Source organism: Lepidochelys olivacea (assembly GCF_965140295.1).
Source record: "Lepidochelys olivacea isolate rLepOli2 genome assembly, chromosome: 1".
NCBI classification, from domain to species: domain Eukaryota; kingdom Metazoa; phylum Chordata; order Testudines; family Cheloniidae; genus Lepidochelys; species Lepidochelys olivacea.
In genome coordinates this window covers 38534355-38559448 of record NC_140411.1, presented here as the reverse complement: position 1 = coordinate 38559448, position 25094 = coordinate 38534355, and the positions used below count along the sequence as shown (strand labels likewise).

The window sequence follows — 25094 nt, the reverse complement described above, 5'->3', positions numbered from 1 at the left end:
TAACAGTGCACAAAACATTAAACAATTTAGAACAAGAAGTGAAAATATCATTCCTATTGTTTCTGACACCATAGGGTAAATGTAGATAGAACAGAATCTGAGTAGAAGATTGATGCTAACACACTTATTCCTGCTTGAAGTGCCATGGACTCATTAGTAACAAGTCATCAAAACCTCAATTTTGCATCTTATTGAGAAGTGATTAAGAAATCAGCTTATTGCAAGAGAAATCCTTCAGTATTAAAACATTATATATTTTCATTTTCAAAGAATATCTTACATTAAACTGAACTCCTGGTTCACTGAGAAGAGGGTTCCTTCTGTAAAGTCTTTGGGCGAACTGACTTGAGGTTCATACAATAAAACCTGACGTTTCAGCTTTGGAAATGCTACAAGAGACTACAGAGAAAGGGGAGAGGGGAAGAGACCATAAAAATGAAACAATAGACTCTTAAAACAGAACCAACCAACCTTTAGGATTTAACTGTGTAACAGAGCTGTACCATACACTCATTGCTACAGGTACTGTGTAGTCTTATTTGATTGTAAAAAGCTCATGTATGCTGTTGGCACTCATAATAATCTAATCAGCATCAAGTCAATGATTTATTAAACACTGTTGTGATACATTATTTACCACACCTCTCTTTTTGAAATGTTTTAATATAAACAGTATCATTCAGAAGAGCTGAAGTGCATGAACTCACAGCCACAGAAATGGCCAGTGGTAAATCTGATCCATTCAAGATTTCTTCTAGAGTTTCTGCTGATCTGAGTGGATTACAGGAGTGTTCCCCAAAAAATTAAGTCACTTTTAAATAAAGTACATTTAAGTAGTAACTGCTGAACTCCTAAAACTTGACGAGTCCTACAACAAAAACAAACTATTACAATTGCATTCTCTAAGCAACGTTTGGCCAGAAAGATTTAGCTACCTCTAAAAGTTTAAGTTGGGCAATCTTGACAGGAAAGAATGCCTACAGGTAAAGGCTATACATATTAATGCAAAGCACAAAGAAGCGCCATTGCAATTAAAAGGCTAGTTAGGAAAGGTTTTCCCTCTTCAATTTCAAAAGCACTGCCAGAGTTAGTACTTTCAAAGAATATTCAGGTGGATATTTAAGTATTAAATAAAGGTAAAGAAGAAATCTGTTTCAACAGAAAGGGAAAATACCCATAAAGTCCTCCTAAGTTCTGCATCAGGGAGCTCAGTTGCCAGTTTAAGATTTTCAAAGCTGATTTTCTCTCTGGGTCTTTGGTTCCATGCAAACAGCACAGCCAGCTGAAACGTTGTTACCTCTAAGTCATACTGGCCAACCTCATTCTTAAATGTTATCTGAACACAGAAAAAAAAAAATTTTTTTGTTCATTAGGTTATTTTGTTCATCAGTTGTTTTTTTAAGTCCAAACATATTATTACTGTAGACAGATACAGATTTTATACATAAAAAATTAATAGTGAACTCAATATACTTACAATTCCATTGGACATAAGATGATGCCAGTGCAGTTTTCTGCCACTGTGATTCTTTTTGTAGAACTCTTCTACCTCTGGGATGAGGTCTTCTAATTCCGTGGGTAGCGATACAAACACTTTTTCAGAACTTCGAGACCAGGCACCAGCATTTAAAATTTTAATATTCACAGAATCAGCTATAAAAACCAGACAGTATTAAAATATATTAATCTGAAAATATACCACCAAACTAGATAGCAAAGGAGCATGATAACTGTTTTTGACCTCAAAGTAAGATGTGTTCCAAATGACAGCCTATGGTCAAACTGAAGTCTAAAAATGATAGAAATTCCAAGTTTTAAAAGAACTATTCTTTAACATGAGTAAAACAAATATCAAAACACATTTGAGAACAATACCTGGTAGGGCCAATTTATTATTTTTGTGCATTTCTTTGAAGGCCTGGTTCAAGTCTTCAGATACTTTGATATCCTGGAACATCCTAGCCAATTTGTTTACATAATCTGCTGGCATACCTACTTCCTGTATAAACAGATGACAAATTACACCAAGACAGCACAATCTTTAAGATAAAAGCTTACATACATCAGTCTTCAGGTTTACAATAACTAATTTTAAAATACATGACTTCAGTAAAAAAACCAAATTGTGGCATTTTGTGATAGCAAGTTGTAATCTTTCTGTATATATCACAACTATATCATACCAGGGCCGAAAGAAAATGCAATTACTTTCAAGAATCAACATAAAAAAAGGTAAAAACATTAAGAGGCTGATGGATCCTATAAACTGAAGGGGCTTAAACCAAAAAGTTTAAGGTGTGCAAATAAACATGCAAAAATGTATAGTTAACTTACATGCAATTTCCATGAACGTGCTCACAAATCTGTTATTTGGATACCTCAACAACCAGTTAGCACTGTATCTGATCATCTGGAGGTGTAAATACCTGATGGCTTCACAACTTTTGCGCATCTAGTTCTAGGGCTGTTCTTTTGATAGGGCAGGAACTAATCTGCTGACAGTTTCAAGTCACGTGGTTTGCCTAACTGTATTACCCAATGTTACAAGAACATACGCACAGGATTTTACAGAATGCCAAATCCCACGTATGGCCTATTGTATGGACTTCTATGTAGACAATTTCCATTATGCAGTGGGATTCAGGATTAGCCCTTAGACTGCATATGCTTCCAATATAAAAAAGTCTTCATGAACACGAAAACTGTATCCTTTCGTAAAGTAAAACAGTTCTGTTTGGGCTTTTTTCCCCCATGTTAAGCCACAACTCATTTTGCTCCACATAACCCTTTATATCCGTTATACTAAAATGACAATTCATAAAACATTAGTCTCCTTTTCATAATAAATTAAAATGTAACCAGTAGCTACTCTGTTTTTTGTGTGTGGGTGTTTAAAAAGAAAAAAAAAGTTTCTTTATTGGAGAGAGAAGATATTTTTTAAATATTCATAGGTCCTGTTCTATATCTGCAAAATGCTGGAATTTATACAGAGTAGGGCTGTCAACTGATTAAAAAAAACTTAAGTGCGCAACTAATTGCACTGTTAAACAATAATAGAATATCATTTATTTAAATATTTTGGGATGCTTTCTACATTTTCAAATATATGAATTTCAATTACAACACAGAATACAAAGTGTACAGTGCTCACTTTATATTTTTTATTACACATATTTGCACTGTAAAAAACAAAAAGTAATAGTATTTCAATTCACCTCATACAAGTACTGTACTGCAATCTCCTTATCATGAAAGTTGAACTTACAAATGTAGAATTATGTACAAAAAGATAACTGCATTCAAAAACAAAACCATGTAAAACTTTAGCGCCTACAAGTACACTCAGTCCTACTTCTTGTTCAGAACAATTGCTCAGACATACAAGTTTGTTTACCTTTATGGGAGATAGTGCTGCCCGCTTCTTGTTTATGATGTCACCTGAAAGTAAGAACAAGCATTCGCATGGCATTGTTGTAGTCGGTGTCGCAAGATATTTACGTGCCAGATGTGCTAAATAGTCATATGTCCCTTTATGCTTCAACCACCATTCCAAACGACATGCTTCCATGCTGATGATGGGTTCTGCTTGACAATGATCCAAAGCAGTGTGTACCAATGCATGTTCACTTTCATCATCTGAGTCAGATGCCACCAGCAGAAGGTTGGGGTTTTTTTTTTTTTGTGTGGTTCGGGTTCTGTACTTTCCGCATCAGAGTGTTGTTCTTTTAAGACTTCTGAAAGCATGCGCCACACCTCGTCCATCTCAGATTTTGGATGGCACTTCAGATTCTTAAACCTTGGGTGGAGTGCTGTAGCTATCTTTAGAAATCTCACATTGGTACTTTGTATTTTGTCAAATCGGCAGTGAAAGTGTTCTTGAAACAAACAACAAGTGCCGGGTCATCATCTGAGACAGCTATAAAATGAAATATATGGCAGAATGCAGGTGTAACAGAGCAGGAGACATACAATTCTCCCCCAAGGAGTTCATTCACAAATTTAATTAACGCATGATTTTTTTAAACGAGTCTCATCAGTGTGAAAGCATGTCCTCTGGAATGGTGGTTGAAACACGAAGGGGCATACGGATCAACGTTTAGCATATCTGGCATGTAAATATCTTGTAAAGCTGGCAACAAAAGTGCCATGTGAATGCCTGTTATGACTTTCAGGTGACATTGTAAATAAGAAATGGGCAGCATTATCTCCCGTAAATGTAAACAAACTTGTTTGTCTTAGCGATTGGCTGAACAAGAAGTAGGACTGAGTGGACTGGTAGGCTCTAAAGTTTTACATTTTATTTTTTTGAGTGCAGTTAAGTAACTAACAAAAAAAATCTACATTTATAAACCCTACTTTCACGGTAGAGATTGCACTACAGCACTTGTATGAGGTAAATTGAAAAATACTATTTCTTTATTACTTGTAAGTGCAAATATTTGTAATAAAAATCACAATATAAAGCGAGCACTGTAAACTTTGTATTTTGTGTTGTAACTGAAATCAATATATTTGAAAATATAGAAAAACATCCAAAATATTTAATAAATTTCAAGTGGTATTCGACTGTTTAACAGTGGGATTAATCAACAGCCCTAATACAGAGGCATAAAATATCCAAAATTGGTATAATTTGAAATAGAAAAGTCACACATGGCAGGAGAAACATTTAAATTGAAGAATAAAAACTGATCATCATCAACAAGAACTAAGAAATGAAACAAGTTTTCAGGATACTTACTCTCAGCCATTCCACCATATTCTCTTCAATTTCACTATCAGCTGATATATCTAGTATCAGACGTCTTGTCAAATGAGCTTTGTGGTATCGCATGAAAACATCCTTATTCTGTACATATTTAAGTACTAAAAGCTGTTAAAAATACATTTCAATGATTATTTATTTCCATGCCAAATCAAACCACTTCATTTACAGTTTTTTTTTCAAAACTGGTCCCACATATCACCATAAAATAAAACTAGTGCAAGGCTACTTCAGATTTCCTTACAAAAGAATCATGTTACAAGCTAGTCACCAGTTGTAAAATTGCTACAGTATCATAATCACCAATTTCTTCAACGAAATCACTGAGGAACAGGCCCTTCAATGGTGCATCAGCTCTGCTTTGTATTTAAACTTTAATTTCCTGTCTATATTTTCAGATTCTTGTCTATTATATATGCATCATGCATGAGACTTGTATTAGTGTAATACACAATATGTAAATTGTAAACTAGCACATTGAAGTTGCTGTCCTGTGACAGCATATGGACATATAAATATTCTCTCTGGAGGTTTCAGTTTCAACGATTAATATTCTAGTATAACAATATTTTTAAGATGAAATCCTGAAAAACTGTCTACAAAAATAAAACAGCAAAAATTATTTCTTATCTTAATTAAAAAGAAGTTGAGAGCATGCACATACCACTTCCTTAAGCTTTGCTTCAATTTCTTCAGAGGTTAATTTTTTGCTTAGTGGTGTTTTTCTTAACAGCATGTCACAGTAATTAGCAAGCAGTTCAGGGCATTTGGACTCAGGCTGTGTTTTCAACCCAACCCTAAAAGCAACATGAAATGAAAACTCAATAAAACTGTGAAGAGAAACCTGCTATACCAGGTTAACAAGAAACTACGATTAAAGGAAAGGGAATAAATGACCAGGTAAGAGATCCTATCTCAACTAAACTGTTCCAAAATGAAAGGTAATTCCCTCTTTCATTGCCCTTACCCCGACCCCATTCAGTCTAACAGTAACCAAAAGATGACCAAGTGTTTCCATACATCTCTTCAACTATTGCCGTTTGGAAATTTCAGAATGCAGTTAGCTAGGTTTAATTTCAAACAGTAATTTGCATAAACATCTGAAAGGTGGGTGTCCACATACTGGTTAGAGTTCCAGAAAAGAATGATCAAATAAGGGATGCATTTTCTGTATCTTCCTGCTACTAGCGCAGTTTGATGGGTCCCAATTAACAATGAGGAGAAATGCATTCCATAGAAGCAAGAGAGCAAGCCACTATTGTCACAGACACACCAAAAAAGTACTGAACGCAAACCACTGGAAGGTGGTTCAGAGACAGCAGACCTGAAATCCCACCGCTACAAGCTGAATCAGCAGAACTACAATATTATATATTTGTAGTGCCCCACAAAGTATGCAAGAGCCACAAGATAGCAGTCTTATGGAACACTTCAGACAACTCAGTGCTTTTAGGACAAAAAGCAACTTGTAGTACAGGGTTGTCTGATGGCCTTTTGAAGGTCTCAGAAATTAAAGTATAGAACCTTTAAGTTACTGTAAGCCTTGAAGCCTTGGCTTTGGAATAGTTTCTCGGGATTTTCTGAATGATGGGATCAGCTGTTTTTTGGGCCGTAGAAGCATTCAACAGGTATCAAAGCTTTATTTTGTCTGCTCAAGGTTGAGGGCACAAACTAGGCAGGAAAACATCCTGGTTAAGGTAAAACAGACCAAAAGGTAGAAAACTTGGACAAATTCATGGAATGAATAACATGCAAAAGAATTCTGAATAAGAAGAATATGACAAAACAGTGACTTTTTCTACCATTCACGTTAATATTATGATCTCTAGGAAAACTATGGGCCACCAATGTTAGTGGTTCAAATGGTGGAAGAGGGTGTGGTAGAAAGGCTAAGCTGTGAAAGAACTAGATGCAGGTTCTAGGGAGGGACAACAGACTTAATCGGGAATCTTTGTTTGGAAACTGTGTTAAGAAATTGGACTTTGGTGAGTGAAAACCTAGTAGAATTCTCTTTACATTACCTTTGTATGTACAAACAGCATGCCGAACCTGGAGAAAACTGGGCTCCAGGCTTCTGTCAGGTTGGTTCCTTCAATAATTTAGGGGGCATAGCAATCTCTTTTACTGACTACAGTTTACCCCAGTCTAGGATAGAAAAAAAATGACACTGGTGCTGCATACACCCTGGTCAAATCCCATGTGAAATTTTCCATATAAGGCACTGACAGGAAAACAGATGTGGGTAAAAGTTCCTATGATGAACGACTGCCCTGCCTGTAGCCCAAGTCCATATGGACACCAAGGAATGTTCTGGGATGCTGCTGGCTGTGGGAATACTGGAGAAAATATTCTTTTTGAGTAGTTAGTGGGAAATGTCGTAACCGCGTAACCCCAGAGGGCACAGATGCAAACTCACCAAGGCCAGACACAATGGCCCAGAAGCTGAGCTCACAATTTACCTTTACCAGGGAAGAAAATCAGTGTTGACTATTTTGGTGGTCAAAAATCATGCCAGAACCAGAGAAAAAGATACAGTTCAAGGTTTTATGGATTCAAAATCCTGCTGGGAGAAATGATAAAGAGCATTCCCTCAAACTCATGATATCCAGCAGATGTGAGAAAAGCCCCAGCTGAGTATTAAGCAACTGCTTAGGGAAATGCAGAGGAAACGGATTTCCCCTTAATCTGTGGCTTCAGGGTTTCAACCAAGATGAATCATTGAACCAGAGTGGAGACAGATGAGGATGCACAGCTCACCTCTCTTCAGCAGGTGTGAAGAAGAGAGATTTTACCTCATCCGGCAAGAGAAACTGCTCACTTGACAAAGGCACTGCTATACTAATATCCTCTCCGCAGGGGGCCAAGCCTCTCATGGCTGCCCCAGCTAACCAGAAGTACTGGGGTGCCAAGGACTGTGGGGGACCCATGAACTCTACCCAGTCCCAACAAGCAGTGGGATTCAGCACTTGGATCCTCCCTCACAGAGTCTGGTAACTGTCCAGCAAGGGGCGCTCAACCAGATCTGTGACAACACACTATACTCCATTGTCATGAACTATGTTTTAGCATTCTATTTGCTAAAAGTAACAATGACTATCCTCTGCCCTTAAAAATGCAACGTTTTAAACATTAGAACTAAAGTGTTTTTGCCCAAGTGATCAGGGCTCTTAATTTTCAATTCTGACTGTTGCAAATAAGTGGTTTTCAGACCACGTGAGCTGACAAGTTTGTCAATCAATAGCTGTCAGAGACCCAACCAGTCAGTGCTGTGTGTAAACACTATTTACAATTAAGAGACTCCCTGACAAGATATACCAGGTACTGAAGATACAACTGACTAGGAATATCAACATGGTATGAATGTTTAAGTTTTAGAGGAATCACATTGACTTCTACATAAACTTAATCATTACACAAAAGCCCTGACTTTGAATACAAAAAGTTTTCAGTTTTTCAAATTAAAATAGATAGTGAATTACTTCACAATTTTAAAACCAGAATTAAAAGAAAAATACAGCCTCTACCCATAATAGTAAACTATAAGAAGGACCCATTTTTACTGGATACAGCTATCATATGGTTATTATAAGCAGATTCATTTTATATGAGTAGGGCCCTACCAAATACACAGCCACGAAAAAACGCGTCATGGACTGTGAAATCTGGCCTCCCCCGTAAAATCTGGTCTTTTGTGTGCTTTTACCCTATACCAGCAGTTCTCAAACTTTAGTAACCCAAGGACCCCCATTTTGATTTAAATTTTTTCATGGACCCCCCAAGCCCCTTGCTCAGTTCCAGGCCCCATCCCCACTCCACCTCTTACCCCAAGGCCCCACCTCTTTCTGCCCCCACTCCATCCCTGCCACTCCTCTTCCTGCTCTCTCCCCCGAGAACATACTGTCCCTGCTCCTCCCCTTCCCTCCCAGCGCCTCCTGCATGCCACTGAACAGCCATTCCCTGGTGTGCAAGAGGCACTGGGAGAGAGGGGGAGGAGTTGATCAGTGGGACTGGCGGACCTCCGGAGTACCTTCACAGACTACCAGGGGTCTACGGACCCCAGTTTGAGAAACACTGGCTTGTACGATATAGATTTCACGAGGGACACCAGCGTTTCTCAAATTGGGGGTCCTGACCCAAAAGGGAGTTGTGTGTGGGGGGTGCCACAAGTTTACTTTAAGGGGAGGCCACAGTATTGCCAACCATACTTCTGCGCTGCTTTCAGAGCTGGGTGGCCGGAGAACAATGGCTGTTGGCTGAGCGTCGAGCCAGCAGCAGTGCAGAAGTAAGCATGGCAATACCATACCATGTCACCCTTACTTCTGCATTGCTGTCTTCAGAGCGGGGCGGCAGAGAGTGGTGGCTGCTGACCAAGGTCCTAGCTCTGAAGGCAGCAGCGCAGAAGTAAGGGTGGCAATACCATATCATGCCATCCTTACTTACAGTTCTCCAGTTGCCCAGCAGCTGCTGCTCTCCAGCTGCCCAGCTCTGACGGCAGTGTCGCTGCCAGCAACAGCACAGAACAATAGCAGTACCGCAACGCTCCCTACAATAACCTTGCAACCCCCACACAACTCCTTTTTGGGTCAGGACTCCTACAATTACAACACCGTGAAATTTAAATATCTGAAATCATTAAAGTTACGATTTTTAAAATCCTATGGCTGTGAAATTGAACAAAATGGACCATGAATTTGGTAAGGCCCTATATAGGAGACTGCTACAGAATTTAGATGCAGATTGTCACAGCATACTCAGGATTTGTATATAATCCTATGCTGACATTCCATAGGACAGAGAATGTGCAATTTCATCTTTCCAAATGAGGCTCCTGGCCAAAAAAGTGTCTCTATAGCTTACCAAGTTTTCCATTCTCAGTTTGAATGCTTACTTCCTGAGGGTTCCTATTGCCTGGACACAAGGATTTTCTTTTTGCCTTTGACATTTCTACCTCAAGACCATACCCTGATTGATACAAGGTCCTTCTGGACCTAGTGACAATCTCGTGGTCTCTTTGACTAAAGTTCTCTCCTTCAAATTATAGCTTGAAACTGCTGCCTTGCTGTGGAAATTCACAGTCTGTTCACAGGTCACAAAAATTCTGGTGAACAACTCCTGCACTAGGCTCCCTACACACGGTGCACCTATGTCTTTTCTTTCATCCCACTGCCTCCTGAGTTTGTCATCATTATCTCAGAGAAAAAGAAAGTAACAGATGTGTATAAAATAAGGTGCAATAGGACAGACGCTGACAATGGCCTCCTCCTTCCTGCCTGATTCAGAAAGTAAAACAGTAGAGGGAAATAAAAGTTGTACCCTAGCTGAGGGGAATGAAAATGCTTGGCACTCACTGCCAGCTCTAAGTATGACTTTTGAAAGAGGACTATCCATCAGTCTGGATAGTGGCAGTCCAGTAACAGTATATGGAGAGACAAGGATTTCTGCATTACACAGCTCAACAGCAACTTTACATAATTAATAAAAACGCCATTTTAATAAAGAGGGGTATTATTTAAAAAAAAATCACTATCCCTAAACAGTCCTGGACTACATCAATTTATATAAACCCCAACTCCAAGTCATTATAAACAACGTAAAAATATTTCAGCAACAAAATACTACAAGTAAAAGCCAGTTTGATAGGCTACATTTTTTATTTATATCACTGATCTGCTGTCATGTGAAAAAGTTCCTCAGAGTATGAAAAAAGGTACAAAGCCCAAAAAGGCCTTTTTTTTTCATTTCTGTTGATCCCAAAAGCACTCAAAGTAAACTGCAGTATGACATTACATAGTGTTCTTAAAACATTAAAAAACATTATTGAACTTGCCTGTTCAAATTTAAATTTGACATATTTGATTCACATTGGCATTTAAATGGCTTACCCTTTCTGCTTCAATGGCAATTCAAGTTTAAATATTGTAGCATCATTCACAACTGCCTTATATGCCTAAAATGAATAGTTAAAACAACAGTATAAAACACTTCATTCAATTTTTTAATAATGTATTCAAATATGAAACAACTCCCATCTCCCTTTTTTTAAAATGACTATAGTAAGTGTCTGTACCACTCTAACCCAGGTCCTTTACTCGTCCAATATGCTTGTAGACTGCTTTTCAACATGTTTGTCTTAGAAGCAGGCTAAGCCTTTTTTTGAATTAAATCAATTGATTTTAATTCATCAGTGCTACACATTTCCAGAGCTTGTCCGTGATTTCCCCAATCCTTTTAGGTCACTGACAGGCCCTGGAAATGTATAGTATCGATGAATTAAAGATCAATTGATTCAACACTAAGAATGTCTTAGAACTAGGCTAATGCTAACGTACTGAAACGCAGCTTTTTCTTAAGCCCCGATTCAGCAAGATACTTCAGCACATGCCGAACTTTAAGCATGTGTGGGGTTCCACTGAAGTCAGAGGACTATTCAGAATTATACGTACAACCTGGAGCAGAACTACCTTGCTGAATCAGACACTTAGACTATAAGCTCCTCAGCACAGTCAGCATCTTCACAGGTGCTGTACCATTAAACAAAACTATCAGTTCCAGTCCTGACTGGGTGCTTTGGGCACTACCACAATACAAAGAATAAAAATCAGGTTACTAATTACCTTAAAAAGATTCTAACCAGCTTTTTATTCACCAAGTTTATTAGCATAAGAACAGACTTCAGGACTCATCAACAAATGGGCAATGGGATTTTAGAGGCATAATTTATTATGGATTTCAACCATTTAAAATAAATGAAGACAAAGATCAGTTAAATTAAAATATATACCTTATCTCTTGCAGTAAGAAACCTCGGGTCGTCTTGAAAAGCTTCTTTAACCAGCTTACTAAATCGATTAAATAATGTAAGCAACTGCTCTACATATTTCTCAGAATCCTAAAATTAAAGCAGCAAAATAACAAAACAAATGAAAACAAAAGCCAATCTCCAGGGGGGGAAAAAAAAGAGGTTACTCACCTTGTGCAGTAACTGAGGTTCTTTGAGATGGTTTTCACTGCAGGTTCTCCACTTTAAAGTCTTGATGCCCTGTGCTTGCAATTGGAGACTTGTGGTAACAGTGCCCGACTGCACCGTGCCGGTACCATCTTGTGCCACTCCGGGCGGTTACATAGCAGTATGCAGCTAACTGTCCCTCAGTTCCTTCTCTACCACAGAGAATCTACATGAAACTCCGAAGAAGAGGGGAGTAGGGAGGGTAGTGGTGCGCCCACAGGGACAACCATCATGAAGAACCTCAGGTACTGCACTTCTCTTCTTCAAGGAGCGTCCCTCTGGGTGCTCTACTTTAGGTGACTGTTGAGCAGTGCCCCTCAGTGGAAGGGAGGGGCTCCGGAGTTGCATTATTGATGCTGGATAACACTGAGAGTCGAAAGTGAATGTCTGATGCTGACTGTTGCTCTACAGCACAGAACTTTGTGAATGTATGGGCTGATGCCCAGGTTGCTGCTCTGCAAGTGTCAGTGACGGGGACATTATTAAGAAAGGCCACAGATGTTGCCTGTGCTCTGGTACAGTGTGTGCAGACTCCCACTGGGGCTTGTAGGTTGCTCTTTTGGTGGAAAAAGCAGATGCATGCTGATGTCCATTTGGATAGTCTCTGTGTTGAGATGCTTTGACCCATTGAGCATTCTGTTATGGAGACAAATAGTCTTGGTGATTTTCTGAATACTTTTGTTCTTTCAGTGCAGAAAGCTAATGCTCTTTGGACGTCCAGTGTGGGACTGATGCCTCTCTCCTATCCGCATGGGGTTTTGGAAAAAAACCACAGGTAAGTAAATGGGTTGATTCAAATGAAAGAGGGAGGCGACTTTGGGTAGGAACTTGGGGTGTGGTCATAAAGTGACTTTATCTTTAAAGAATGTTGTGTATGGGGGACGTTCCATTAAGGCACCTAATTCTCTCACCCACCTGGCGGACGTGATGGCAATGAGGAAGGTCATCTATGTGACAATCTATCTCCGAATGGTCGGGAGATAGTCTCTGTTTCTAGTGTTAAAATGTGTGGTTGTCTCGTGCTCGCAAGCACACCTTCAAACCTTCAAAACTGCTCTCTAGTGTTGGATTGTTGGGACGTCGAAGGTTGGTTTTGGGTCTGTCAGCGTCTGGTTTGCTGTTTGCAGTGCTGGTCATACTTTCTATGTTGTGTACATGGTGGTGATCGGACTCTCTGGTTATAATACCTGCCCTCTTTCTTTTTATTTGCAGGCATGTAGATACCCGGCGATTTCAAAGTTGCCCTTGTGTCTTTCAGGGTGTGGAGAGACTCATCCGTTTTGGCCATAAATAATTTTGCGTCTTCGAAGGGAAAGTCTTCGACCGTAGCCTGGACATCCCTAGGGAACCTTGAGTGATGGGGCCAGGATGCATGGTGAATAATCACAGAAGCCGCAATGGACCATGCAGCCATGTCTGTAGAGTCAAGAGAGGCCTATAAAGCTGTTCTGGCAATGAGATGTCCTTCAGCGATATTAACTTTAAATTGTTCTTTTTTTTTAATCAGGCAGACTATCAATGAATTATAACATTTTTTAAAAGATATTGTGTGTGCATTTTGTCAGTAGGGCTGCATAATTAGCTATGAGGAACTGAAGTGTCGTGGAGGAATAGGCCTTGCGGCCAAAGAGGTCCAATCTTTTCCAGTCTTTATCATATGGGGTTGTTCTGGAGTGGCGTTGTTTTCCCCCTCTCATTTACTGCCTCAACCACTACTGAGTTTGGTGTGGGGTGTGTAAATACTCAGCTCCTTTAGATGGCAAATAATATTTTTTGTCCGATCTCTTGCATGATGCCGTGACAGGTGTCTGCCAGATGTATTTTGCAGGCTCCATAACAGCATCGTTGATCGGTAATGTTATCTTTGCTGATGGGGATGACTGGAGTATGTCCAGTAACTTCTGTTGAGATTCAGGTAATCTGTTCTAATGAAATATCTAAGGATTCTGCCACCCTTTTGAAAAGGTCCTGAAAGGCCTTGAAATCATCCCAGAGCTTGGAGGTGGTGGCATTATGGTTTCATCCGATGACAAAGATGAGAGGTGTGCAGGTGGCGAGGTTTCCTGGTCAGATATGTCCTCGGTTTCCTCAGTCACTTCCTCTTGTGTTTCTGAGGGTGCTGGGACAGTTGGCAATGGGGACTGTGCGGTTCTGAAGCTTGGTGGGTTAGGAGACCTGCAGTGTTGGGCCCTATATATTGCTGACGGATCCCAGTAGGGCCAGTTAGGTAGGAATAGCATGGGGGGCAGTGCACATACCAGGCACATAACTCTGCAGATGAGTGGTGTACTGATAGATGAGACAGTCCAGGTTTGGGTAAGGAGTGACAAGGAGTATGTGTGACTTCATCCTCGTCTTCATCATCACTAGACAGAGGTAGAGCTGATCTAGGTGGAGTATTCAAATGGCTCGGTACCGATCTGGGACTCTGGTATAGAGGAGACTAATAGATCCACATGTCTCATGAACTTTTGCAGAACCGTTAGCTTTGGTACCGAGGACGGCGTTGCTGATGGCCCAGGAGTGTGAACTGTAGCCAATGGTGCCAAAGATCTCGAGCAGTGCCACATAGGCACCACAGGTGGCGCCACTATGTCGGTCGGTGCCAAGCTTCTTTTCAGCTCTGTGGGTGCCGAGGTGGAGGGTTTCACTTTGCTCTGCGAACCTCCATTCCAGCTTGCCCTCATAGGGTCTTTCACTTTCTAAGGACTCAGTACCGGAGGGTCTCATGGTCCGATGCATTCAGTGCCATCAGTACTGGGGTACATTTTTGGGGCAGGGATTGCTTTTTCTTGGCAGATTCCCTGTGCGGAGAATTCTGGGATTACTTGTTGGTAGCCTTCTTAGGTAAAATCTCCTTCATAGACACTGCTGGGGCAGAACCTCTGTCAGAGGCTGCCGCTGGCGACCATTGGCCCGGAGGTATCCTGGAGTAGGGGTTTGAGGCCAGCCTGAGTGATTTCTCTATCATAAGGAATTTAAGTTGGAGATCCCTAGCTTTTCTTGCCCTGGCTGTCAGATTCCAACAGCGTGGGCACTTCTGAGTAATGGGTGTTACTGATGGACGGGCTGGTGCTGGTACATGCAGCGGATGCACTGTGTGTGACTGTCAGAAACCGGGACTGACAGTCTTCAAGTCAGGCAACATTTGAAGCCCAGTGGTCAGGGCATGCCTGAGAAAGTCTATCCCCCAACAAAAAGGGATGGTAGTAATCCTAGGGAGGATAAACTTATCTTCCTATTGAGGGGTATAAAGGTAGATAAGGAAGAAAAAAAAATTTTTTTTTTAGAAGTAAAATAAAATAAGTATAAAGGGCAGAATATTGAACTACTGCTTATACTAACAATTATAAGCTATGACCTATCTAAAAGCTAATCTTATCTAAGGTAAGAGAGGGCCACTGCTGATCACTTCGACTCAAGCCGAAGGTGGTAGAGAAGGAACTGAGGGACTGTTAGCCATGCACCGCTATGTAACCGCCCGGAGCGGCACGAGACAGCGCGTGCATGGCCCAACCGGGCACTGCTACCACAAGTTTCCAATGACAAGCGCAGGGCATCAAGACACCGAAAGTGGAGCACCCCCAGGGACACTCCTCGAAGAATAAGAATATGTGATCACGTAATTAAAGACCATCAGAAATTAGAGACTATCATAATACACATGGATAGGTAAGGCACAAGTAGGCAACGTTAACTGTATTTCCCTAACTTCAGTGCTTTGGCTTGCAATTTTTACATTCTTTTAATGCAGTCTTTGATACGAAATTTCCTACTTAAAAATGTGTAGGTGTACAGTGAGTATTAAAAATCCTTATAAATGCCAAATTAAATCAGTTTTCACTGGACTAACAAGAGGGATATCTATGCACCAGAGGTAGGGATGTGGTACCTAGTATTATATGTCTATCACGTCTCTCCCATGTGGCTACAGCTATTAAAAAACAACCCCACCATCTAGGATATGAAAAAAATCTTTAACCGAAAAATATATTTTCTCCTCTTTCTTGAAAAACAAACATTTTTGAGAAATGTCCAGAAAAAAAAACAACCATTCCTGAGTTCAGAACAAGCATGCTAAATTTTAATCTCAAAAGGTAGAAGGTTCAAAAAGTTGTAAGCAATTGAAAAAGTCATTTATAAAATTAAATTGCTAATACATCTAATTATAGGGATTGCTATGTGCTCCCTCTTAATTTATCATCTGCGCATTTTCTTTAAATTACAAATACTGGATCCATATATTAAAACATATGAAAGTTCAAACACGCAAGAAGATTCAGGTACAATTGCATAAAATTCCTTTTAGGGCTGTTTTAAATTCTGATCTCCTCAAACAAAGAGAAAGTCAAAGTGTTTGTTGACATATCTATTAAATTTTAAAAATATATTTTTACACATACATGTAACATACACAGTAATCCCACTATGGGGGGCGGAGGAGGGGGAAGGAGGCATTTTTTGTTTTCCTTTGCAAGAGGCTCTTGCTGACTACTGAAATTTTTTTTTCCCCTCAAGAGCATACACTTACAGTAGTAATAGTTTCAGCAGCTGCTACCATATCTGCTAGTCCAGCACTAACAATATGCTCTTCCAAGTCTTTTAACATGGGCTCTATTCCATTAGGAACTTTATCCATCAGTGAAAACATTAGATGCAACTCTGAAAAACACAAAATACTGATGAAACCACTAGTCACTCCACATGTAACAATCAGACAATGCTTTAAGTAAAAATTGTGTATGTTCTTTCACACTAATATCTCAAATGGGACATAAAAGTCACAAAAAATAGTAGATTTCAGAGTAACAGCCGTGTTAGTCTGTATTCGCAAAAAGAAAAGGAGTACTTGTGGCACCTTAGAGACTAACCAATTTATTAGAGCATAAGCTTTTGTGAGCTACAGCTCACTTCATCAGATGCTGCAGTTTCCACGATATGCATCTGATGAAGTGAGCTGTAGCTCACGAAAGCTTATGCTCTAATAAATTGGTTAGTCTCTAAGGTGCCACAAGTACTCCTTTTCTTTTTGCGAAAAAATAGTAGAGTAAGCTATCTCATTAACGATACATCCCCTCAAATGGCTTTATATTAATATTACTGAAACTTCTTCAAAATGTGAACTCCACAAGGAAAGGATTCTTCTCTTTGAGAAGTTCATAAAAATGCTTAGTAGAATGTTAGAGAATAAAAACTTTTCTATATTCACCAGTAAAAAAACTATAATAAAAAATCACTGGCAACCAGGAAGAAGTCAACATATATATATTATCCTCCCCTTCTATCAGTGTTTGATTTATTTTCCTTATTGCTAGATTACTTGTACATACACATATGCAACCAAGTTCAAAGTAAATGTATCTCATATCATAAGCAGTTCTCGGCCCACATCCCATTTGTGTGTCATCTTGTTCACGAAATAGTTTGGGGTACAACTAGAACCCCTCCTCCCACCTTCTGACATTCAATCACACTCATTTTCTCCAGTTACCTCAACGTTCCTAGTAACAATGGATCTCAGAATTAGAAGCCTACATTCATGTAGGTGTGAAGCTGACCAGGGATGCAAGATTGGGTACGGATATACAAGCAGGGTTGTATTGTTTTGGTCCTGCTGCTTGTCCCAAAAAACATCTGCGGCCAAGGATTCTTTAGCCCCTTTTTTCTGAATCAATATCCCCTCTAGTTCTTCCTCCTCACTGCATCCACAAGGAGAGTAAGAAATGTGTCTCCAACCTCTCTCTACTTTTTTCCTAAAAATAACCTCCAGGAAAGATGTAATAAATCACATCTGAGACTTTGAGAAAGTACATAGATAAAATGTCAAAGAGTTGCAAATATTAGTACTAGAACACTTTCAGACAACTGTTTCAAGTTTTTAATTTGTTTTGAGTTTACAAAGATTAACAACTTTTGACAAATAAAACGATGTATAAGTATATAACTCCTATACCTCGTCTCCCCTACCCCCTCGATTATCCCCTACCCAGCTTAGGGTTACCATATTTCAAGTTCCCAAAAAAAGAGGATACTGCCCGTGTGCACACACGTACTGGGAGGGGTTATTTGAGGGGCTCAGGAGGGGGTACCTGCAGTCTCACTCTTGAGTGAGGGACGCAACACCAGCCTGTCAGTCAGCACGTCCCTGCGGACTTCCCCCAACACCGGGAGTTGGGGCCTGGCTCTGTCACTGCTCCTGGCCAGGCTCTGAGGCCCTGCAGTGGCGCAGGTGGCCTGGCCAAGAGGCACTTGGCAGCTCTGCTTACCTGGTGGGCCGGGGGGGGCGGGGGGGGGCAGCTCCCTGCTTGCCCCACTCACTGAGCCTGAATGTCAGCACCGGTTCGTTCGCTCACATGGCCCACCCCTGAGTTGCTGCCAGCCGGTGGAGGATGGCGCTGTGGCTGCACAAGCAGTTTCCCGGGACACACTGCGCCACACAGCCTGGCCCAGTACCCACCCCTTGCTGGGGCTGCACTGTGCTGGGGAGCGGGCACCACGCTGCAAGACTCCAGCCCCAGCTCAGCTTCAGCCCATTTGACCTTTAAAGTCCGCTCAAAAGTGTCTGGAGGTCCAGATTTGGTCTTCAGTCTGCCTATTCGCTCTCCCGGCTTACAGTAAAAAATGACAAATGAAATATGAAAGGGGGAAGAATGTGTTACAGGCGTGGTTGTATCTTTTAATTTAAGATTCAGCTATTTCCATCTACCTCCTTAACCCAGCCATCAAGTGGCTGATTTCTAATAGTCAATAGGGCAGAGGTGAGTTTTGAAGAGGGATCTGAAAGAAATGGTAGTGGCCGTCTAGATCAATTCAAGAGAGGGCATAAAGAACGCAATGGAAAGATGTTGTTGTAGCCGTGTTGGTCAGGGGCTATCAGAGAGACAAAGTGAGTGAGATAACATCTTTTACTGGACCTCACCCACTGTGTGTCTCTAGCATGGAAAAAGGAACAGAGATGCATGTGAGTAAATAGCAAAGTTTCTAAGGAAAGTATCTTATTTGAAGTACCTCTATAGCTTTGGGTTCAAATAAACCTTCTGTACTCCTTTGGGGACTGAAAGCTATACTGTAACAAGCAGACACGACCAGTGTCTGCTGATTTGGGAGGAGGCAGTAGTGAGGGCAGCCAGCTTCAGCAGCGCTAGTGAGCATGTTCAATCTCATAAGCATGCTCAGTACAAGCCAAGCAGCAAAGGGGGGGAGGGGGAGAAGAGACGAGACTTGAGCCCACATCCCCTCCCGCCCCAACACACACACGTTGCCTCTGGTGAAAAGGTTTGGTACTTTGCTATATTCAGTCCTGGACTAGTACCAATAAAGTATTGCTAGACAGAGGGATCAGTCTGATGTAGTATAAAACAAACATTCACTTCTAGACCTGGCATTTCAGAACATATTTGATCTTAAGACTATCTGAAAGCTGGAAACCCCAGTTCTCATGTGTATAGAAATGAAAACTTCATACAGTTATGAAAATTCAACAATTTGGTTGCAGGATCCTGTGCTTTTAAAAATAGCTACACTGATTTCCGGTTTTCTTTGTCAATTTCCCTACTTCATTTCGGACATTTTAATAGCTGCTATCTTGAATGGCCAGCAGATCAGCACCTTCACAAATCTTTCCTACTTGAATCACACCACTCGCTCAAAATCTCTAGAAGCAAACACTTCAAACCATCTTTTAAAGGTCATAGAGCATTAATCTTTAGCTCTCTCAGGGCTTGAGATATTGGCTATGAAAACAGGTGAAAGACATGCAGAGGTACTTTATTCACCGACCAGTACATTCTTCCAAATGTTGGTCCTGGACCAGAAATAGTAATTAAAAACATCCAACTCTTTCCCTGCCTTCAAAAGCAGTATCTTGGTGAAGGAGGGAGACTCCCAGAGAGAGGCTTTTTATTTTTAAAATTACTCAAGTTCAAGAGGTTGGATGCTCTGAAGAAGAGCCCCAAAGTTGATTAAAATTGGAGAAAGCAGGTTGTTGCAAAAGAAAGGATAATAAATGGGTGTAAAAAAATCCTTAGCCACAACTGGCCTTTCACGAAAAGAAGAGTTATCCAGCCAGTCAAACGGGCGTATTGAAGGTACAGAGTATAAACACATTTAAAAACGTATTACCCTACGATGGTGCATAGCAACATATGCTTTTTGTGGAATGAAATGGCCCCATATGAAATAAATTTTTCATTCTAAGAAACATGTAGCTGCCTCAGTCACAAAATGGTAATCAAATACATTTATCAACAAATTAGTTTTTTAAACCTAGCTGACCGTGAGATCATGCTGCAATATTTTTTAAGCTTCACTTACTTTCTGTTTCATTTCGTTTGATCATGCCTTGGCATTCAGCTAAAATAGTTTCTTTAAATGATGTCACTAGAGCATTCACACAGCACTCCATAAGCTGAAATGTATTAAGAAATATAGTTAGCTTATTACAATCCTTTGAGCGCCAGTTTGTTCTGTCTCTCTCAAGTTCATGTTCAATATAAATACTAGCCTTTCCTCATGCACTACAGCTCAGTAAAATGTTTCATGCTCATAGGCTGTACTTAATGCAGAAGTTATGACACTATGAAACAAAGTCTATACTTCAGTTCATAGATGTTTTTCTTTAAAGCATGTAAAATTGGAAATATAGTAGTTTCTCTCATAAAATAGTTTAATATTTCTGTGGCCTCTTCCTCACAAGGGAGTATCAGTTCTGGAACAGTAACTACCCTGCTTAGTTTCCAAGTACACTTCCATCAGCCAAGAATAGTTCTCACTCCAGTGTACCCTACCTGACCTGACTTAGTTTGCTTTGAACAAGGGCCTAATGACAATTCTAGCACAGAAATTATTTCTACACTCAAGGGATTGGCAGATGAGACAATTTTATATACTGCTTACCATTCACCTTAGCAAGGGATGCCCCACTTATGATGTAATGCAGAATGCAACCAAACAAATCCTGAGCACCACAGATTCTAGGACGTTTGTTTAAAATAGCCTTGTGTGCTGAACAAATTTCAGCACAGGCAATTACAAATTGCTTCTTGCTGCACTTAAAGTATTTTTTCACTTTCCTTCTTAGGCTGTTTGGTGAGCATTGGTAAACTGTTGATGTACTTCACACCAGAGATGGTTACATTTCAGTTATGGAGGGAGGAAATTTAGTCATTTTATCAGTTGTGAAGTGTTTGGGGATTTTCATGTGATAAACAGTGAACTTTTCCAGATATTGTAAAATGGCACTGAATAACCTTTTACCTCCTATGATTGCCTACCTACTTCCCAAGTCACTCTAATCCACATAAATTGTACTAGCTTACATTTAAAAAAAGGCAAACCCAATCCGTACTGAATCTAAAACAGGAGGGTTAGAAGTTAAAAACTATGTCCTTTTACTGTATTTTCCACAGAATGTTTAGTAAGATTCCAAACTACAAAGTAGGGCAGTGGTCCTCAAACTTTTTACTTCACGCTCCCCCTTACCTTTGTCCACGCCCCCCCACTCCAGGGCTGGGAGTGAGGCCGTGGCTCTGGGTGGGGGGCCACAGACAGGGGTACGGAGACTGAGACTGTGGCCACAGCTCGGAGTGGGGCTGGGAGAGGAGTCTTGGCTGAGGTGTGGGGCCGGCTGGCAGGCGGGGTGAGGGCCAGAAGCAGAGCTGGGTCGCGCTCTCCCCCAGCCCTCTGTGGGGGCTGGCCCAGGCACACAATGCCCTCCAGAATGTTTCTCCACGCCCCCCTAGGGGGGCACACCCCACATTTTGGAGACCTTTGAAGTAGGGCCTACGGATTTTTTTTTTTAAATTTTTTTTAAATAAGTAAAACTAATAGTGGATTTAAAAAAAAATAAGGCTTCTAGCAGGTCAGATCTTCTGACTGCAATTACAGTCAGAATAAAATAATGCAAGACAAATTATGATCAAAACTGACATCAGAAACCTTTACTACTATTGAAATACTGCACATGATTTTACTAAATATACAACTAAGTTTTTAAACTTACCGCTTCTACAGAGTTACATTCGCGCCTTGTCTCTAGATACCTTAATGCTCTTTTCTCTTCTTCCTTTAATTTAGCATCTGCCTGTGCAGAAGCAGAACAGCAATCATTTTAAGTACTAACAACAACAGAACAGTTATCACATGTTATCACATTATACTAGGGCTGTTGATTAATCGCAGTTAACTCACACGATTAATTCAAAAAAATTAATTATTAATCGCACTGTTAAACAATAGAATACCAATTGAAATTTATTAAATATTTTTGATGTTTTTCTACATTTTCAAATATATTGATTTCTATTACAATGCAGAATACTAAGTGTACAGTGCTCACTTTATATTTATTACAAATATTTGCATGGTAAAAACGATAAACAAAAGAAACAGTATTTTTCAGTTCACCTCCTACTGTTGTGCAATCTCTTTATTGTGAAAGTGCAACTTACAAATGTAGGTTTCTTTTGTTACTTAACTCAAAAACAAAATACAAACCTTTAGAGCCTACAAGTCCACTCAGTCCTACTTCTTGTTCAGCCAATCGCTAAGACAAACAAGTTTGTTTACATTGATGGGAGATACTGCTGCCTGTTCTTACAAGCTCGCATGAAAGTGAGAACAGGCATTCGCTTGGCACTTTTGTAGCCAGCGTTGCAAGGTATTTACGTGCCAGATATGCTAAACATTTGTATGCCCCTTCATGCTTCGGCCACCATTCCAGAGGACATGCTTCCATGTTGATGATGCTCATTTAAAAAAATAATGCGTGAATTAAATTTGTGACTGAACTCCTTGGGGAAGAATTGTATGTCTCCTGTTCTGTTTTACCTGCATTATGCCATATATTTCATGTTATAGCAGTCTCAGATGATGGCCCAGCACATGTTCGTTTTAATAACATTTAACAGCAGATCTGACAAAATGCAAAGAAGGTACCTATGTGAGATTTCTAAAAATAACTACAGCACTCGATCCAAGGTTTAAGAATCTGAAGTGCCGTCAAAAATCTGAGAAGGGTGAGGTGTGGAGCATGCTTACAGAAGTCTTAAAAGAGCAACACACAGATGTGGAAACTACAAAACCCGAACAACCAAAAAAGAAAATCAACCTTCTGCTGGTGGCTTCTGACTCAGATGATGAAAATGAACATGCATCTGTCTGCTCTGCTTTGGATTGTTATCGAACAGAACCTGTCATCAGCATGGACGAATGTCCTCTGGAATAGTGGTTGAAGCATGAAGGGACATATGACTCGTTAGCGCATTTGGCACATAAATATCTTGTGACACTGACGACAACAGTGCCATGAGAACACCTGTTCTCATTTTCAGATAGCATTGTGCAAAAGAAGCGGGTAGCATTATCTCCTTTAAATATAAAGGAAACTTGTTTGTCTGGGCGATTGGCAGAACAAGAAATAGGACTCAGTGGGCTTGTAGGCGCTAAAGTTTTACATGATTTTGTTTTTGAATGCAGTTATCTTTTTGCACATAATTCTACATTTGTAAGTTCAACTTTCATGATAAAGAGATTGCACTATAGTACTTGTATTAGCTGAATTGAAAAATACTATTTCTTTTGTTTTTTACAGTGCAAATATTTGTAATAAGAATAAATATAAAGTGAGCACTGTACACTTTGTTGTAATTGAAATGAATATATTTGAAAATGCAGAAAACACCCAAAAATATTTAAATAAATGGTATTTTATTATTGTTTAATTACGTGATTAATCACGATTAATTTTTTAGTCGCTTGACAGCCCTACTTTATACTTACATATTTCATATAATTCTGTACTCCATTTTGTTGTAAATAAGAAGGGGCTTGTGTTCTATAAAATCTCTCTGTTGAATCCAAATATGCCTTCTCAAAGTTATCCCGATAAATCTGAAGTTTATCTTCAGGATTAGAACAAAGGTTAACTGTAAAGAGAAAAAACTTAGATCTTATTCTAGTTTTCAGCGCTTTGAACGCGACTAAAAAACAATTATTTCTCTTGCAAAATTTTTCTTTTGAAGATACTGAGGTATGTCTACACAGCAAAGAAAAACCTGCAGCTGACCCATGCCAGTCAATTCTACATTGCTATGTAGACTTTTAGGCTCAGGCTGGAGCCCAACCTCTAGGACTGGGACTACACTGCCAGGTGTCATATTCAGAAGGGTCTCTTTGCAACGTTAAGGGATAAAACTATTATTTTTAAAATGTACGTTTCAATTTTGCAGAAATTGGTGAGCAGACCCATCTGCCAGTGAAAAGTTTATTACTTGCCATTGGCAAGTGCATTTACCCCACTGATAATCAATACAAAAACATTATAACGATCATTCCAACCATACCTCCTTTGTCAACATCTAGTTGAAGGCATGTTATGAAAGTCTGTGAACTAGAAAGGAACATGCAGCTGAGATCACACTGTATAAGACATACCATATGATTCTCTAACTCCAATAACAAGTTGAGAGTCAAAAGCTTCTCCTAGTCTTTCAGCATGGACCAGCTTCATTGCACTGTCCTGAAGTCGATTCTTTATATTTGAAAATATGGACTCATTCCAAGTATCTAGCATGAGCTAAATAACAAGGAAGAAAAAAAGTCAGTGAGAAAGGGATGGGCAGAACTTCAAATTAAGGGCATGTCTACATGAGCACTTACTGCACAGCAAGCTAGGGCGTAAATCTGGAGAACTCAACCATGCCATGCACTAATTGTCTATGTGAACCCTGCTGATGTGCACCAGAAGTTCCCTAAGTGCACACTGACATACTAAAGGACGTAACAGGTCTCCCAATACAAAGCAGTTAACTTTAGAGCTAATATCAAATAGTGGTCCAGCAGCTGGCAGACTCAAAGGCTTACGTAGAAAAATTAAGATAAAATAGCCATTAGTAAGTGAGCAAAGGGTATGTAAAAAAAGTAAATAATTGTTGGATTGCCTTAGATTTTCATAACAGATTAAGCTATTAGCATCCAATGCCATGTGATCACTTGTTTCTGTGAGTACAACGTAAAAATAATCAGTGAGTTACACAGATATTGCAATTAGCAGTTTCAGTCAATGCTGTAGTCCCCATTTAAAAAGAGTTACTGCTAGATAAGGGTCTCATTACTTTTATTGGATGACTGTCTCTTCAGCTGGTTCTGGTAAGCACCAAGACCTCTTAAGATTTTGGTAACACACCTCAAAGTCAGACCAATGTGTTGCATCTGAACAACACTGAAAGCTCCCTGGTGGAAGCCACATTTATACAGAGCCAAGCACTGCCAGCCGTTCAAAAATTCTACAACTAAGAAGCATGTATGTAAATGACATATTGGTCA

At 39.9% G+C, this 25094-nt stretch overlaps 1 protein-coding gene across 1 annotated transcript in view; it reads right to left on the bottom strand.

Annotated features, from left to right (window-relative positions):
* The window catches only part of CUL5 (cullin 5), a 74903-nt gene that overhangs the window by 5810 nt on the left and 43999 nt on the right, over positions 1-25094 (bottom strand). The window contains exons 5-17 of the mRNA XM_084624408.1: positions 24204-24345; positions 23550-23695; positions 21772-21852; positions 20085-20178; positions 16303-16433; positions 11547-11654; positions 10648-10712; positions 5430-5562; positions 4742-4873; positions 1876-1999; positions 1478-1653; positions 1175-1336; positions 281-399 (exon numbers count right to left, since the gene is read on the bottom strand). Of these exons, the coding sequence (XP_084480534.1) occupies positions 281-399; positions 1175-1336; positions 1478-1653; positions 1876-1999; positions 4742-4873; positions 5430-5562; positions 10648-10712; positions 11547-11654; positions 16303-16433; positions 20085-20178; positions 21772-21852; positions 23550-23695; positions 24204-24345 (1613 nt within the window). The remainder of the gene's footprint in view (positions 1-280; positions 400-1174; positions 1337-1477; positions 1654-1875; positions 2000-4741; positions 4874-5429; positions 5563-10647; positions 10713-11546; positions 11655-16302; positions 16434-20084; positions 20179-21771; positions 21853-23549; positions 23696-24203; positions 24346-25094) is intronic.